The sequence below is a fragment of the Coturnix japonica genome, chromosome 2, assembly GCF_001577835.2.
Source record: "Coturnix japonica isolate 7356 chromosome 2, Coturnix japonica 2.1, whole genome shotgun sequence".
Taxonomy (NCBI): Eukaryota; Metazoa; Chordata; class Aves; order Galliformes; family Phasianidae; genus Coturnix; species Coturnix japonica.
Genome location: NC_029517.1, coordinates 92,385,156 through 92,402,212, shown reverse-complemented (window position 1 = coordinate 92,402,212; position 17,057 = coordinate 92,385,156). Strand labels below are relative to the sequence as shown.

Here is a 17,057-nt window from a genome sequence, read left to right as displayed (position 1 = left end):
CCACAAACTCACCCATGTAGCCCATGGCAATTGGCTACGTGTCACTATAAAGACATCTGTTTATCGCTCTGCTTTCCCATTTCCCCTGTGCTGCTCATCCCAGCAAAGCAGAGCGTGCAGCAGGGCAAGGTTTTACCTTTCAGAAACCGGAACCGCTTGAGGAAGTCAGCACCGACAAAGGAGTCGCAGAGGTACAGCAGGAGCCCACTGAAGAACACCCCTTCGCAGTTGACATTGACGGAGTGTGGCCGTGAGCTGACATAGCAAATGGCCACCTGCACAAAAGGGAAAGCACACACTTGTGTTAAACATGGCCTTGTGAAGGCCTGGAGTGGAAGGGAACACAAAGCGGTGCTGACTGGTGGGTGAGCTGCTGCCAGCAGCCATACAGACCAACAACAGCAGTGATGAGCTGACTTCACTGGAAAATAGATCCACAGAATCACAAGGTTGGAAAGGACCTACAAGATCATCCAGTCCAACCATCCTACTATCACCATTGCTGCCACAAGCTGCTAACCTATATCTCATAGCTCCTCATCCAGACATCTCTCCAACACTGCCAGCGACAGCGACTCCACCACCTCCCTGGGTAAATAACTCACTGGACAAACCAGACGATCCCTGCAAATATTTTGTACCTCAAGACCGATGTTCAGATAGCAGTCAATGGCCAGTACTGGGTTCTTGAAGTTATGAATGGCCTTAGGGAAGAGTTTGTATGTTGCATGCTGAAGGAACTTCTCCAGGAGGAACTGAGATGGGGCTGCCAACAGCGTGTGCTCACTGTCTGGGGCACAGACGTACTGAAGAGGCATGATCGGTGCCGGGCTGTCAGAAACCTGCAACAAAAGCAAGAGGAGCCCCTTTAAACCCCCCTAAGTACATCTTCCCTACAGAGGTTCATCCAGCAGGGGAGGGGATCACCACAGCAGGAGGTGCAGAGCTAGACCACACTCTTTCCAATCCCAGTCTATCTTCCAGTTGTTTAGAAGGGTTGTTAATCATTTATCCTTAGCAATATACTTCTTGCAACTCTACCACAGAGTAGGCTTTTAAAACTTCAAATTTCAAATAAATACTAAATAAACATAAAAAATGTTCTAGAAAATTCATTCTTTTTCAGGTAAATGGGTTTGGATTTCATCCTTTACATATGACTGAGCATGGATACACACTCACCACAATTTTTGGCTTAACAACAAAGTCCTTCTGTCCTCCAACCTGAATATGTTTCTTCATGACGCTGAAGTTGTTGAATCGACAGATGAGCAGGCCACTACTGTTTGTCCTCAGATTGAAATCTATATCTTCACAGAAATACCTGGGAATAAAACACAAGGTGATTGAGTCAGCTGCTGTAAGTCAGCAATACACACACCCACATCCAGTGAACTCTGGAGACAGTGTGATATGTCTCTTTTATAATTTCTTTACATGGCTCCTAAGATACTTTTCTTCAATGTGTTCTTTTTTTCTCCTGAAGCCTCCCCCTTCTACCCCTGCCTTTTCAGCCCTCTGTAGCTCTCTCTTGCCTCACAGCTTCTTTTCCCATTCTTTCGGCTGCTGCTAAGTGTGCTTTAATGCCTTATTCATCCTGATGCAGCATACATGACTGTTTTATTTCTATGATTACGTACCTCAGACAGGATCCTCCCGTTGATCTCAGAGACATTTAGAAACACGGTGACGAGCTTCTTGCCCTGTCAAAATATTTCACCACCAACACACACCACCCACCTGTTCAGATCATATTGCACATTCTGGGTCAGGTCTATGTTGAGCAGAATAAAGTCATGCACGTGACACCGGGAGAACGGAGCCTTTGTCTTCTTGGCATTCAGCTTACTGTTCCACTTCTGAACACCCAATATTGCATAATGAACAATTTTGGGGGTGGCTTCAATGTGCTGGAGAACATTCTTCAAAGAGACGTTCTTACTGGTGCCCCCAGGCTCCAGAGACTGGCTGCAAAATGGAAGGAAGCGCACACAACACACAGATGTGGCTTACTTTGTCTATGGAACAGACACTATATGTACGTGCTTGAGTGTGCACATACCTATATGCATGGGCACAGTTAATGGAATATCTGTAGATACAGGTGCAAGAAATTCCATTATCAAGACATGCTATTCTATTTAAACATATAGATAAATAAACAAACACAGGCTTTTCAAACAACAGCCAAACAATCCCATCTATTCAGCTATCATAAGAATAGGGGCCCTTCAGCACAATCAGGTCTAATGCAGCAATTTAGAACGGGAAGAGGAATCACCCTACGCACCATTTCTGGAAGGAGACTTACCTGGACTGCTCATGGACACTGTGCATGTTCCACAGCACACAGGAGTCATCCATGACCACAATGAAAGGCCACACGCACTGACGCTTGACTCCCAGTTCCTCCAAGCGGTTTCTCTCCAGCTCCAGATTGTGGTATGAAAGCTCCTTAATAAGAAACCTGGCAGCACCTGAAGGAATATCGTAAAGAAGACACATAGAGATCTCAGATTGTATCACTCTCTCTTGTAGAAGAAAGGCTATGAAAGATCTGCAAACCCTTTATGAACTCAGAGTTCATCACATCTTAGTTTAAGAAGAAATCAAAATGTCTGTTTTTCAGTGTGACTGCAACCTAACAGGCAGATACAAAGAAAAGTGGATCATTTAAGAGATCACAGTAAATGATTTGGTCGGCATTAAAAGAGTAACATAAACCAAAAAGTGGCTGAGATCCAAAAAATCAAAGCTACTTAAAACTTTATGCAGGCAAAACTCAGGAACTCCGTGAAAATGAAGTCCAAAGTTTAAACCCACAACGTTCAGCTGCTGTTAATATTCAGCCTCAGCTTAACCAATAAAGAAAATTTGGGTAAAATACATAGAATGAATGTCCATACATCAGGGCCAAGTAAAACGAATGAATGCAGTCTATAAAACACCATATTTTTAACTGAGAAACTGTTCACAAATAGGCAAACTACATCTCTGGCAGCATTTCTTACAAACCATCATATCTTGCACTCAGATTGCTGCTATCACAGCACTGGAAAGTTTCTCAAACAACGTGACCCATACTGCTCAATGTGGACGCTGACATTTGCACAGCGCTGATGGTGTTTCTTACCAACGCCAGCATTGTTGAACATGCCTGGCAGGACGAGCATGATGTGGTTGGGCCAGTACTTGCGGTACAGTGGCATTTCGTACTCCTTAACTACGAGGAGGTGAAGGTGACTGATGCCTTCCATGGCATGGTAGAGGTTCAAGAGGCCATGCTCATGACGTCCACTTGATGGAGTGAAGATAGGACTCTTGACTGCATTCAAATTCTGCTAGAACAGGAGATATTTAGCCAACATTTTGTAAAAAGCAAGTTATTCCTCATAGGTATTTTTACTTATTGTACTAATCTTGAACATTATTCATCATTGCAACACATCTGGGATGGATACCCAGAACACAAATAGGAAAGAATCTCTTCAAAAAGTTCAGTTCAAAAGAGGGTAAGGCAAGATCTATGCAAAGGACTAAAACAAAACAGCAACAACAACAAAAAGATAAACCTGTCAACCATCATTAGTTTGCAGATGCTTGTCAAGCTGACTGCACTCAGCGCATGTAGACCACAAACTGATGAGAGCCATGCACGCACCTTGTCAGAAACGAGAGGGAGACGCATGCTTTCTAAATGCTTCCCTTGCTTGCTAAAGACAAAATGGCTTTCTTTGGACTTTGGGATTATAAAATGCAGTTGGACCTCTTCTCCTAGCATTGAAGATGAAAATGTGAACGCGTGCAGAGTGGAGTCAGATACCTGTATTTAAAAACAAACAAACAAAAAGCAGAAGAATTTGAAAGCAGGTAATGGACAAGGAACATACATATGGATGTGTCTCTGTGCAGCCTGGTCTGCTTGTTGGCAACCCTGCACATAGTAGGGGGTTTGAAACTACATGATCATTGTTGTCCTTTTCAACCCAGGCCATTCTATGCTGTGATTCTAAGATTCTATAATACGTATATAACACAAGTATAGATATATACACACATACACACAGTAGGAAGCAAGTTTTCCCCAAAGATTCAAAGACCACTGCATCACATAGGTGACTCTCCACAGCAGAATGCCCAGCCATTCAGAGGCAGCAGCAGCATGGCCACGTGAGCATGACATTTTTCCAGTGACAATCCCCTTCTAAGCAAGTAGTAACCAAGGCAGACCCCTCCATCAACAAAGCCATTAAATATACGGGGCGAGCCTGAGTCTGCACAGCGCTTCACTGAACCATGCAAATGCATACAAAGTGCTGACATATCTGGTAAGACTTCCTCCTAGAGAGGAGGTGTCATATCTCAAGGTCAGATCCTTTGCTCCTGGCAGTCACCCCTCTATAATGTATTCTAAAGAGCTGATGTAATTAGCCCAAGTAAAGATGAAGCATGAAAAGGGTTTAATTTAGATTCTGTTAAAGTGTTTAAGAATCTCTCTCCCTTCATAATGCTTGCAATCCAATGACTCTCCTTCAGATATGTAATTTCTCTGAGTTCTCTCTCATAATTCTACATACATAACTTGTAGTTACAATAACAAGTAGATACTTCTATTTATTACTAGTCATTATGCTTGACCAGACGCACAACAGCTGTCCTTTAGGAGGATTTGCTTGTGTCAACGTAGGTAATGGAGCATGAGGTTTAAAAGAGATTTGCTGGTGCAGCTCTGTAATAACTGACATTGTACATTTCCAGGTCAGTGTGTCTATGCTGTGTTAGGTTAATAGCAAGCTGCTGGCAAAGATTAGTGAGCAAGAAAATGAATTGAGGTAAGAAACCTCAAAGTAAACTATTGGTGGTGGTTAATAAGTAATTCTGAGCTACTAAACAGGAAAAATCTTACCTGCCAGCCTCCTGGTGAGCAAAAATCTTCATTTTGGAGAATCAAAAGGATTATGAGACAATTAAAAATGATCCTTTTTGTCCAGTGACTTGTAAAGCCACTGCCGAGAAGCAGGTATGGTTACCAACAAAGGGAGGAAGAAATAGGCCAGCCAGTCTCCTACCAGAGGTTGGCTGGCATTAGGTAAGACAAGCATCCCTTTCAATGTTACAGTCTTCTCCCACGAGACACTAAGAACCCTCTGGGTAGGCCGAATAATGCTCTGGCTTGAGATAACTAGTCACAATATTCACCCTTTGTCAGAGGCAGCTGGGGAAGAGAACTGCTCATGTGGAACACAGCAGACACAGTTGATGCTCCAGGGTCTGTAGCTCAATATCTCCCCTGAGAATGGAAGAAATTAAACAATTCCATCTCAGGGAAGGTGAAAGCATGAGTCTTGAGACCAGAATGGTATGCCTGCAGAGACCATAGAAAAATCAAGGATGCAGTTTACCCCAGGGCCTTGGCACCAACCTGTGCAGCAGGATTAATGTCCATGTACTGATGGCACTGCTCACAGTGATGGAACGTATTGTAAGCTGCATATTTTGTCAACATCATGGACACGGTCTCTCTTTTCTTAGCTTCCTCTGATTTCATTTCTTTGCTTGTTTCTTTACACAAATGAAAGAAGAAAAAGAAATTTTATGAGCATTCAAATCCAGACACTGTGATCCTTGTAGCAACTGTAAAGAACAAGTTATTTTGTTTTGCTCGGTATCATTTAGAAGAATAAAGGCTTCTCTTCAGTTCACAAATCCAATTAAGATAATAAACAGTTTTGTTTTGTTTTTTAATAGGAAAGTATTCTGAGAAAATTCTTTTTTTACTCACCTTGTTTCACTCTCGACAGTTGTTCCGTGTACACTGGACTTATATTTCTGTACTTAGGGTCATGTACATTCAGGTCAAAAGACATTTTACTGAAGATCTCAATATCTGGCCAGTGGTCATTGCTAGACTGAGCAATTTCACTGCTTTCTGTATGATCTGCAACAACACGTTTTAGGTAAGCAGTATCAGATACCCACTAAATGGTGCTTATCTGATGTTCGCTGATTTACAACTGCACAGGAGCTCATACAAGTGCGCACACACACACACACACCCCAGACATCTCTAAACATCATCAATGTTACCAAAATTGAAATTATGGTCAACATAAAGTCACTTCAAAGAAACAGCAGTTCCTTGGAAAATGCGAGTAGGTGAAGCAGCCTCACGGGTAACTTTCTGCTCTGCTCTTTGTCAAGTTGCTGAGGCATAATTCATTCTGGTTTATACATAAACTGCTCAGATGAACTGTCTTTGCAGAAGATACAGAAAGAGCCTCCAGCCCCTCTATGGCTTCCCTTTCAGTACACGGAAAGAAGAGCAATGGGTAAACAAGGAGCAAAAGCATCCAAAGGCAAAAGGATGAAAGCAAGGAGAAACAGAGTGTATAAATGTATAAACTAGCAGCTGATTAGATGATAAGGGCAGTAAAAGACACGCTTCTATTAGAGAGCAGGGTGTGAGAGCAAGGATCAACTAGAACTTTTCTGCTTCATCCAGTAGAGGTGTGTCCAAGGTAGACAATCAAGTGTGAGCAACAACATCAGAAAGCACCGACCAAAGATGACAAGCTGACACTTGAAATGAAGCTTGAGCAGGAACTGATCCAGTTTAAAAATCAGAGAGAAGAATACATAAAAGTAGGCAAATGAGGTGACTGATTTCAGGAAGGTAAACTCAGATGAAACAAAAGCAGTGTCTCCAAACAAGCATATGCTCACCCTACCCAGACTGGTAGGAAGCTGCTGGTCAAACATTGTTAACCTCTGAAGCCCATGAGTCTGTTCACACAGACAAATCCCAAGGGAGCTCGCCCACCGGGCTGAGAACACCAGGCACTCTTCTACAAATGAGAATTGGATTTCCTGGAGTCACTTCTGCCAAACAATCAGTAGCCAGCAAACCAAGCAATGAGAGATCACCAAGAGGAAGGGCCTTCAGAGGCAAAAAGGACGCTAAGAACGTATAAAATCCAAGAGAAATGGAAAAAGCTCATCAGCAAATAAAGCTTTGCCTAAAATGACAACAAGTGCAAGATAAAAAAAGCTTTGCCAAGTATCACACTGAGGCAGACTTCGGCAAAGCACATGGAAACAAACAGCAATTTTCTTGGCTCAACCACCTCAGCTATGTAGGCAAGTATGTGTGCTTTGTTTTGCTTTAAATTTTGATCCACACCTAAATGAATGAGGAAGAATAAACTTCATGCCACTTTTCTTAAAGAAAAGGTTATGAAATCTGGTATAAACCTGACTGCAGTGCAAGCACAGTGCGTATATTGTCACCATTTCAGAGGAGATCTATAAAACTCTGGGTCCATTACTGTGACACTGGTATAAAGATGGAGTAAATGAAAAATGCAATATAACACAGTCACATTCTTTGGTTGACCAAGAAATGCTGCATGACTTTCATTACACAGATGTGACAGACCTATTTCTTTAAATAAAGGAAGTGCAACATATCTTTCTGAACTTAAGTATTTGATACTGTGCTATATGACAAATCACATCAGTTAACGAAAACAGAGACAAGAAATGGTCTGTAAACTGAACAAGCTGATTAAACAGAAGATGGCAGCATGTAACATCATAAGCATTAATGTTGCTGGAGATTGCCAATGAAGTTAACAGAGATTAGCAGAGGGACACACTGTTTAATATTTTCACTAGCATCACCGCCTCAAAAAGAAACCAAGCCTTAGATTTGTGTCACCGGCAAACTTTAGAGCCGTTGTCAATACAGAGAAGGCACAGATGATCAACCAGAAAGAATTAAACGAGCTCAAAAACTAAAGACATGGAAACTGGGTGACATTCAGCAGAAGAAATGGAAGTTGTTTGTGCAGTCAAGGTCTAATAACAAGCATTTCTGCTGTAGGCTGGGAGTCTGTCAGCTGGAAACCACTGAGTTGCAGAAGAACCCACGAGCACAAGCTAAACAGAGCTGACAGTGAAACAGGAAAATGGAAAAGACAAGTGCAATCATGGCTTCAACAATCATGGGGCTTTGAGTGGAGGCAGGGAAATACACAAGCTGTTGCATGTTGTTAACATTATGCATATTTTGCACAACATCATGCATATTTCTGGTCAGATGTGCTGGAAGGATAAATTGAAAATAGATGTACAGATGAACTACTAAACTGATGACAAGAATAGTGGACTTGTCATTTGTGGGGATCCCGCAAGCTGGTTCAGACTACCTAGATGAAAGCTGAGAGGGAGTAAGATTTCTGCATGATATAAGCAAACATCAAAGAAGAGTAAAAGCATTTTGAAGCAATATCTTTTTCAATCTTCTCTAAAACGTTGATAATTGGGACACAGGAATATCTTTTACTGAGGAATAAATGAATCACAGAACTGCAGGGGCTGGAAAGGACCTCTAGAGATCCTCCAGTCCAGCCTCCAAATATTTTCAACCACCAGAGCATGAAGGATCTAGAAAAGGATTCCATTAGAAACAAACCCACAACCACAAACCCCAAGTAAAACCCAAACTGCTCTTCTGACGCACTGTCACACATTCCTGGAAGGGGTGTGACATTTGCTGTGAACACAACAGACCAGACTGCCTGGTCTTACACACTGACTTCATCCTAAGCTTATGGAGGTATTTTAGTTCAAATAATGAGTAAATAACAGTACTCAAAGTTCTGGGAATACATTTATTTTTAAGATTGGTTTCTAATCTAATTGGTTTCTAATAATAATCTAAAAAAGCAGTGTTCTTCAATCTGTCTTTTCTGCTTAGTAGCGGCCACAGCTTAAAATCAGCTAGCAGAGATGCTGCAAATAGCAAGCAGATGTTTCCTGTATAGAGCTTTATATTCACTTTCACTTTAGTGCCAAATAAACATACCAGTCAAAAATACATTTAACGAGTTCTTAGTTAAGTCCGACGTAAAATTTACATTTTTATTAATCTATTTTTAAGCACACGCAGGTATCTACAAGTCTAGCTGCCCGTTAGTAGACAGGACAAGTGGCAGGTGTTATTTATGAAGTCTTTTTGTAAATCTAAAATATTTGCTGCCACTTGTCAACACATAACAAAATCACTAAATAATCCATATTAATGACTTCTAAATACTCACTGGTATTAATTTCCTCTTCATCGTACACATCTACCTCCAGCAACCTGATCAGCATGCGGAAGAGAATCCTTAGGAACTGCAGGTATGAGCCAGTCTTTCCCACCTGAACCAGAAAATCCCAACTCAGATTAATACGAAAGAAAGATACAGTTTGGATAAATGCATGGGTTTTTTTGCCACTCCAGTTCTTCCTGAAAACTTAACACGACTTAATATTGCCCATTATGCTGAATGGCATTACAAAGTTGATCTGTGAGGAAAACCTGGCCTAGAGCCCGCATCACTTCTGTATGAAGAGAGACGGGCAGTGATTGACCATTTCTCCACTGATATGGCAATTTAACGTCTGGTGCCATTCACAAGTGTATCTCATCAGCTTAAAACACGAAACATAAAGAAACATTCTTTTAACCACTTTCAGTATGAACTTAACCTTAAAATTGGCTGATTTTTCACTTCTAAATACATAATTGGGTGCAACTTTGCACAAGCCTTTCAAGTACATCTCCACCCGCAGCTATAGCAGTCCTCGCCACTGGTCCACTCATCCTGCTAGTAGGGCAGGAGGAAAGAACTGTGCTCTTACCTGTGGTGGCCCTGTCAAAAGCAGCCTCCTGGGGTGAAAACTCCTTGAGCTGGATGCCTCCCCCTGATTGCTGAAGTCTGCATGGTGCTGCCGGGCTGTCGTCCACTGCCTGTAGTAGAGCGACTGCTCCTCGCTGCTCATGTCCTTGTGAAGCAGAGGCCTTAGAGAACTCAGCCAGGACACGTCAGCGTGAGGCAGCAGGGAAGAGGAGGAAGGCAAATTCCCACTTTTCTGTGAGCTGAGGAGGCAGTAAGCTGCTTTTGACAGAATGACGATGCGTGGCAGCGCAGCACGGAGGGCTTTGCTGTCTTTGGTTGAATGACCGGGCCACCGAAATGTCTGAGAGACTGACGACAGCGATGATAGTTTTGAAGTGGTGCTGCTTGCCATCTGGTTACCCAAGGAGTCACATTCCTGTTTCAGAGTCTCTCCGGCTGTGAACTCAGGGTAAGCCCCCTCATCTACTGAGCTGTGCGCGACCATTTGAAAGTTAAGTGACGGTGCTTGCTTCTGAGACCTGTCTGCAGCGCTTGAGGAGCTCACGCCGTTGTCAGCCAGGGAACCTGGTGAAACAAAAGGTGGGAAATGGACAGATATGACTGACATGAGGCAATGCAAATAAATCCTGAACTCATCTTGGGACAATCCTACCCTACAAATACTTCTGTTCCCTGAGTACAGCTGGGAGAGCTCACCATGGGCTGTAGATGGGCGAGTATTTCAACATTAAAAAAACCCACCACCTTCCCCTTTTGTTGGAGGGGAAACAGCCATTCTTTACAAGTTCAGAATCCAAAAACAATCCAATTCCAAATGTACAGTAATCACAGCATGTTAACTATCATTTTCCATTTGGGATTTAGAATTTGTTGTTATAATCTTCTGAAAGTATAAAATGCCACAGTATACACAGATCAATTTGACTCACTCTTCTATGGAGAAGAGAGCTTTTACTTCATGGCAATCTTAATGTGAGTTGGGCTGTGCTCCCTCCTCCATATCAGCCATCCTTATGTTAGCGCGTGGCAAAATCTGGTGCACAACTAAGCTGTCTTAATTCCTCAAATTCATACAGAAGCAAAGGGAAGGACCTAGAGGTGCCAGATGAACACAAGGAAGGAAAAACCTGGTGGGGGGTGATTTTCTACTGATGCCTGAAGAGGAAGGTCAAGACTGAGCCATTCTGCTGGTCTTGGCCAGGAGGCAAACACCCACCTTCACCCACAGCTACCCCAACAGTTACACAGCATTCTGCTATTCCTAACATTTTATCCTATCTATTACCATCCTCATTTTTCAGATCTTTTCTGGATCCAACAGATAAAACTATCACAACTGTTTAAACAAAACCGTAAGGACAATTAGGTATGGCAGCCCATTCTCCCACTGCACAATTTTCCCCTTTAGCTGCAGGCAGGAAAATTGCTCACTATGGCAAGAATCTGCTACAAGCATTTCACTGCTCAGCCTGCAGCAGCATACTTCCAAACAGTCCACGTTTGTCAAAACATCGCAATATTCACACTCAAATTTCAAAGATGTATAAATGAAGACTTACTCTTCAGAGCAGCAGCAGTTAACTGACCTGAGGTTCCAGTGACAGCGCTGCTGTTACTCTGCGGCCTGTCCAAGTCTATCAACAGCTCATCAGCATCATTCTCGCTACCATTTGCCTTCTCATGCTCTTTCTCACTAAGGTCAAGAGCTACAATAGGCCCTCGAATCACCTCCTTCGAGACATAGCAGCAAGCCAGGCCCACTTCTTGCTCTAATGCAGTCCGAGTTAAGTAGCTTGAGTCAATCAGCCGAAGGTCACAGTACTTCAGTGACCTACAAAATCCAACCAAAGGAAAAAGGATGGTTTGTCTTCTGCAACTCTGGAGAATATTCTGTATCTTTAACTGCTTCTTAAACATTCATGAACAATTTCAGTAGCTATGAAATATCATACAGTTTTACAACATTCAGCACATATAGGTCATGCTCCTCACTACTTGGCACAAATGTTCACTGACCCACACAGTTCAGGAGCCTTACTTTTCACAAACCACACTTCCCAAAATTTTAAACTGTTCCCAAAGAAAACCTCCTAATATGCACTTCTCTGTGAAAAATAAACAACCCCTTGGTACCAAACCACTTGTCTTTCCCCAAAGAAATATCTATCTAAACATTTTAGAAAACAACTGTATCGCAAGAGCAGTAACAGCACCTGGGGAAAGTTTCTCCCAGAGGATCCTTGCCAGTTAAAATAACAATGCAAGGTAGACCTTCCAGATCCTGATAGGTGCGAGGAATCCAGTCGTCCTGCTCATTTCCCCTCCAGGCCTGTGAACGGAGAATATTCAAGTCACATCTAAGTGATACCTTTTAAACTGTCACTCCTTTTTGTTTCCAGTTCCTGCTTTTTCTTTGTATGCAGGTTAGCACACTCTTGTTTCAGCAGAGCTTGGTGAGCATGGTTGAGCCCTTTTGTGTTCTCTGTTTTGGATGCAGCCTCCTAAAACACTGCTCTGTCTTGAACAACACTAACTTTCTTGTATCATTGCACAGTGCCCACAATTCCAGATGATACAGGCAGTATTTATTCAAGAGGCAAGAGCATACTACAGCAACTGTTAACAGGAAGCAAAGCTGAATGACTCAAGAGATTCTCACTTAGAAAGGCAAGTAGCCATTTTGCCTTTACAAACATCAGAATTATAAAGACAAAATGAGAAAATGCAGGTTCGTACCTAGCCATTCTTGTCAATACTTTGTGGGTACTGCATGATAAAACTGCCTCTTCAATCAGGGACCAGTCCAAGGGCAGGAGATCAGCAGAGACTAGCAGGGTCTTAACATATAACAGAGATTTCACACTCCCACATTGACTAGAGACATTAAGGGCTCTTCAGACCAAGAAAATAAGCCATACTGGTTCCAGAATCACCACATGTTTGAACTGCATCATATTAGTCCATTGGAAGAAGCTTTCTTGTCCATCTTTTTAATAACATACAAAGTGAGTTCAGAAGAAGACTAAAACCTAGCTGAGACACAGAGTCTACTTTGTTGAGTCACACAGATGGCAAACTCAACCACTCATCTTCCTATTAAAAATAAGCATAAATATAAAAATTACTCTTCAGCACGAATGGGCAAGTCAAGACAAAGCTGTCTTGACAAAGCAACTAGACTTATGCAAACTGTATGAAAAACATGACCTGCCAAGAGAATCCTGCCCTGAATTCCCTCTCCATTCTTCTGTTCTAAATGCTTAACCTGTTCTTTCCTCACCTTTCCTCCAGCCCAGAAAGGTCATGTTTTATGAGTCATCTTCTCAGGCAGATGAAGGGGACTGAAAAGGAGGAATTGACAGCAGACCGGTGACTCAGCATGCCACCTTATCTTTAGAAAATTACCATAACCCAAGAATATTCCCTTTCTTAGCTTATGAAGAATATGATTTGGAGTAGTATTTCCCTTTACTGTTATGGCTTTAATTCTCTTTTCTCAGTCCTGATTTCACTCCCCTGCTGATTTCTGCATCCTCTATGTAACATGTTCGTAGAAGAAAAGTAATTTCTCCAGGTACCTAACAAACTCTACATCTCAGTCAAGCAGCCTCAGAAGCTGAGATCTGTAGGTTCAGCAGGGTTAGTCTGGCTGTGTGTCAGCCTGCCTCTCCAACACTGGAAGCTTCTTGGAAAAAGCAAGGCTAGAAAACGAAATAGGGGAAGACAGGTTCAAGGATGATTTTATTTCTTCTAGCCTAAAGGTTTGAAAAGAAGCTTGAGTGCCTGGAGCTTTCAGCTGTGGACTGGCATACAAATGTATTTCTTGTCCACAGTACTTAGGAGGAGTAGACAGCTGCAGCCCCCTTTGGTTTCCTCACTTCTCAATGGCTCCAAAACTGATTCTTGTTATGCTTAAAAGGTGACCTCTATAGCCACGACAACAGGCCTGTTCAACAAAACAGTTGAACAAAATTTAAATTATTTGCCATCTCTTCTTTCATTCTGCACCTCCAGGTGATCCTTCCCTCCAAGGCTGCCATGGGGCTCATCTGATGGAGGATATATTGCTCAGCTACCAGCACCAGAGACCACAGCCCTGCTGGGGAACCACACACACTAGTTACTTGCTTTTAGGAAGAGGCTAAAGTCAAATCAAACATTCCCTCCCCGCTCTTCCAAAAGATTGGGTTGAAATCTCATTCTCTCTGAAACTCACGGCAGCTGTCAGTGGGATAAGCACTTTATGCCTCAGCCTCTCCAGCAGCCTACTCCCCTCTCGACCAGAAGCCTACAGCTTTGTTTACTCCAGAAAAGCATCTTATGTTGTGGGTAAGATGGATAAGAAAAATTACTTAGGAGGTTTTTTTGTTGTTGTTTTTTTGTTTTTTTTCCCTACCTGATCAAAGTCCGCTATTCAGATCAATGGATATATGGATATTCATCTGCATCAGACTCTCAAACTCATCCTGATCTCTGCTAAAAAGCCTAACAGGCTGTTCTAGAAATGAGCATGGGGCTGCAACAGTAAGACAAAGAGCCATAAAGAAAGTCTCACCATATTCACAGTCCAGAATTATTTGAAATCTAGCTGAATTAAACCAAACAAACCAACAGCAACAAAACTCCCACCAGCAAAGCACAGAACTGTTACCTCACAACTTATTTTCTCCTTCACTATTTTTTTTCCCCTCCTCTAATGCAGGTGGGATTTAGGAAGCAGAAGGTGTGGTTTCTTAAAGGACATTTTGCCTGGTTTTGGTTGTAGAGAAGCTCTTCAGAAACTCTGCAAAAGGGCTCATACATTTCCTTCATTTTCTGTGTGCTTCTGAGCACACTGAATGAATCACTGTGTGAGACTTAGAGCACGAATCAGGACAGATAGCCTGAACTACACTCAGGCTGATACCTAAGAAAGGCAACCAAACTTGGTTTAATGTAGTGAGGTTAATACAGGAAGTGGATGTGGCTGTTTGTACCAGGCTTTTACAGGTCCATGCACAAGTTTAGCTTGGTTTGAGACAAGAAATCTACAAGAGATTTACTGGTTACCGGAAGAGCAGAAGGTGGAAAAACTGAGCATGCAGTTAGATACACTAACCAGATAAGATGATGGTAATAACAAGCTAGTCTAGAGAGATCTGAGCTCTGCTTTCAGAAATTCAAAGAGGAAACATATCTGACTCATGCTGACATTAAGATTTAGAAGTGAGATAACATCTGGTGTCTGACTTCAGGAATCCAGAAGTCAGGGTTCAGAAACAACCCAGTTTTTTTTTTCCTGAGTTTCTAAATCATTACACTCACCAGAAGTACAGTATACTTCCTCAGAGGAAGATACAGAACATTCATCCTTCTATAAAGTAATTAACTTAAAAATACATGGGGAAGCACAAAAAACATTCCCAACAGTCAGAGGACTAGAGAGGTCATACTAAGAAATAGCTTCTGCTCACCTTCAAACGTGTCACAAAGTGTTTTGCAACAGTGAGTTCTGAGGCAGGATTCCCAAGGAGGATCTCAAAACGATACTGCAGACCTAACTTGTCTCTTACTTCTTGCAACCTCTCCTTGGCCAGCATGGCCAGCTGCACAGATGGCACCCTAATGACAAGCATGTGGCCACAGCCGTTCTTATCCTTTCCAGGAGAAGTGATAAGGTCATCCATTATGCTGAGAGTTTCAGGTGTGCTGTGATCTCTTAGTGAGGCCATGGTCGTGAGAGACATCAGAGCTTGGGAATACTGCTGAATGAGAAGGTAGCAGCGAATCACCATGCTGTGCAGCCGTGGATACCTTTGGGGAGATAACAGCTCTGTTTCAGCACATGCAAAATCAAAGCAGGGTCTGAAAATTAACCAAACGCCAGGTCTGTGGGGGAAAGAAGTGCCCATTTGTCTTTAGTGCTTAAAGAACAAAGTCTTTATTTTTCACAGGCAATGACTTTGCACCAAATCTAACTATGTTTTAAGCAGATATTCCTTGAATGCAGAGAATAAAGAGCAAAGTCCTGCTCTCAACTAAACGGAATGATAAGCTTCTGTTATCTTCCTTTGGGAAACAATTTCTGCTAAAGTTCTTCAGTTTGATGGAAATATCGATCATCTCAGATCTGACTCACTCCGAGACTGCAGGCTAATAACTGCCTTGCTCTCCAGAAGTTTATTTTTCCTATATGAACTCAGAGCTGAGCCAAAAGGCAGGAGCACCTGTGAGCATGGATTGGCACTGAATAGGCCTAATAATTCTATAAGAGAATGAAATATAACCCCTCCTTCTTGTTGAAAAATACAAGAATTTTTCTTACAAAAATAAAAACAGCACATGCAACAGATCTCAAGATCAACATCAAATGTCACCATGTCTTTATCGTGACGGGGCTGACAAGCATCTGTACACTTAAGATCCCACTTCAGCAGCACCCCACGTTACTATTTACCTTTCTAAAAGCGTGGTGACCATTTTCTCAAAGGTTTCATCACATCTCAAAAGTGGACTTGTCACTCCCCATTGGAGAGATTTGCTGTATTCATTCAATCCAAAGTACAGCTTGTCTTCACTTGCTGTGTCATCCTGTTTCATACAGAAAAAGCAAAAACATACAAAAAGCTGGAAATACTTTCACAGTTGTAAAGCCAAGTATATTCATTTGCTCCTTCATTCCACTATTCTATCTGCTGCTAACACCACAGACTACTTGAAAATATAAAGTCATCTCCAGAGGTTTCCAGCATACCTGCACAGCTCTGTCTGACCAGAGCACAAAAAAGCCAGTGCTTATCTTACATGACCTGGATAAAGGAGAACGTGATTCCTAGGCCTAAAGGTCAACTGTACCTCTACTGTCACCATACCAGGATTATGTTGCTAGAACCTGAGCAAACAAGCACCAGAAGAGAAAGAGCTCTCTTCTAAAGCTTTTCTTTAATATATATCTGCTAGATTCAGTAAAATTAACAATTCTGTTCAAATTCACAATTAAAATTATAAATAAAACACTTACCACAGCATCAAATTGTATCCAATGTACCTCATTGCTAGAGCTGATCCTGGACTGCTGCGTTTGCAAGGCATAAGGAAAAGAGCTGACCTGAAGAACAAGGAGGTTGAATGCTTCAAGGACCTCCCTGCAATTAATAACTCTATCAGCCAGACCATGACTAGGCTCACCATGTGACAGGGAACTTGAAATGGCACTGCAGAAATAAGAACGCAAAGAATTGCCTTACTGACATCCTGAGATTCAATGGATTACTCTCTTTCTCCAGAAAAATCTCCAACAGCACTGAGAATCACAGCTTAAAAAACACTCTGAAAAGGTGAAAGATGTTGAAAACATTTGAGTGTTCTCTATAGGTACAGTCAGACAAGAAG

General features: G+C 42.1%; 1 protein-coding gene across 9 annotated transcripts in view; it reads right to left on the bottom strand.

Moving 5' to 3' along the window:
• GREB1L (GREB1 like retinoic acid receptor coactivator) overlaps positions 1-17,057 on the bottom strand; it is a 107,996-nt gene that overhangs the window by 3,031 nt on the left and 87,908 nt on the right. For all 9 annotated transcript variants that reach the window (XM_015855406.2, XM_032442684.1, XM_015855407.2 and 6 more), the window contains 16 exons: positions 16,687-16,879; positions 16,123-16,256; positions 15,140-15,479; positions 11,900-12,015; positions 11,273-11,517; positions 9,688-10,250; positions 9,102-9,204; positions 5,783-5,938; positions 5,423-5,562; positions 3,662-3,823; positions 3,134-3,338; positions 2,312-2,477; positions 1,741-1,968; positions 1,183-1,324; positions 642-842; positions 137-275 (listed from right to left, as the gene is read on the bottom strand). In XM_015855406.2, coding sequence (XP_015710892.1) covers positions 137-275; positions 642-842; positions 1,183-1,324; positions 1,741-1,968; positions 2,312-2,477; positions 3,134-3,338; positions 3,662-3,823; positions 5,423-5,562; positions 5,783-5,938; positions 9,102-9,204; positions 9,688-10,250; positions 11,273-11,517; positions 11,900-12,015; positions 15,140-15,479; positions 16,123-16,256; positions 16,687-16,879 — 3,233 coding nt within the window. The remainder of the gene's footprint in view (positions 1-136; positions 276-641; positions 843-1,182; positions 1,325-1,740; positions 1,969-2,311; positions 2,478-3,133; positions 3,339-3,661; positions 3,824-5,422; positions 5,563-5,782; positions 5,939-9,101; positions 9,205-9,687; positions 10,251-11,272; positions 11,518-11,899; positions 12,016-15,139; positions 15,480-16,122; positions 16,257-16,686; positions 16,880-17,057) is intronic.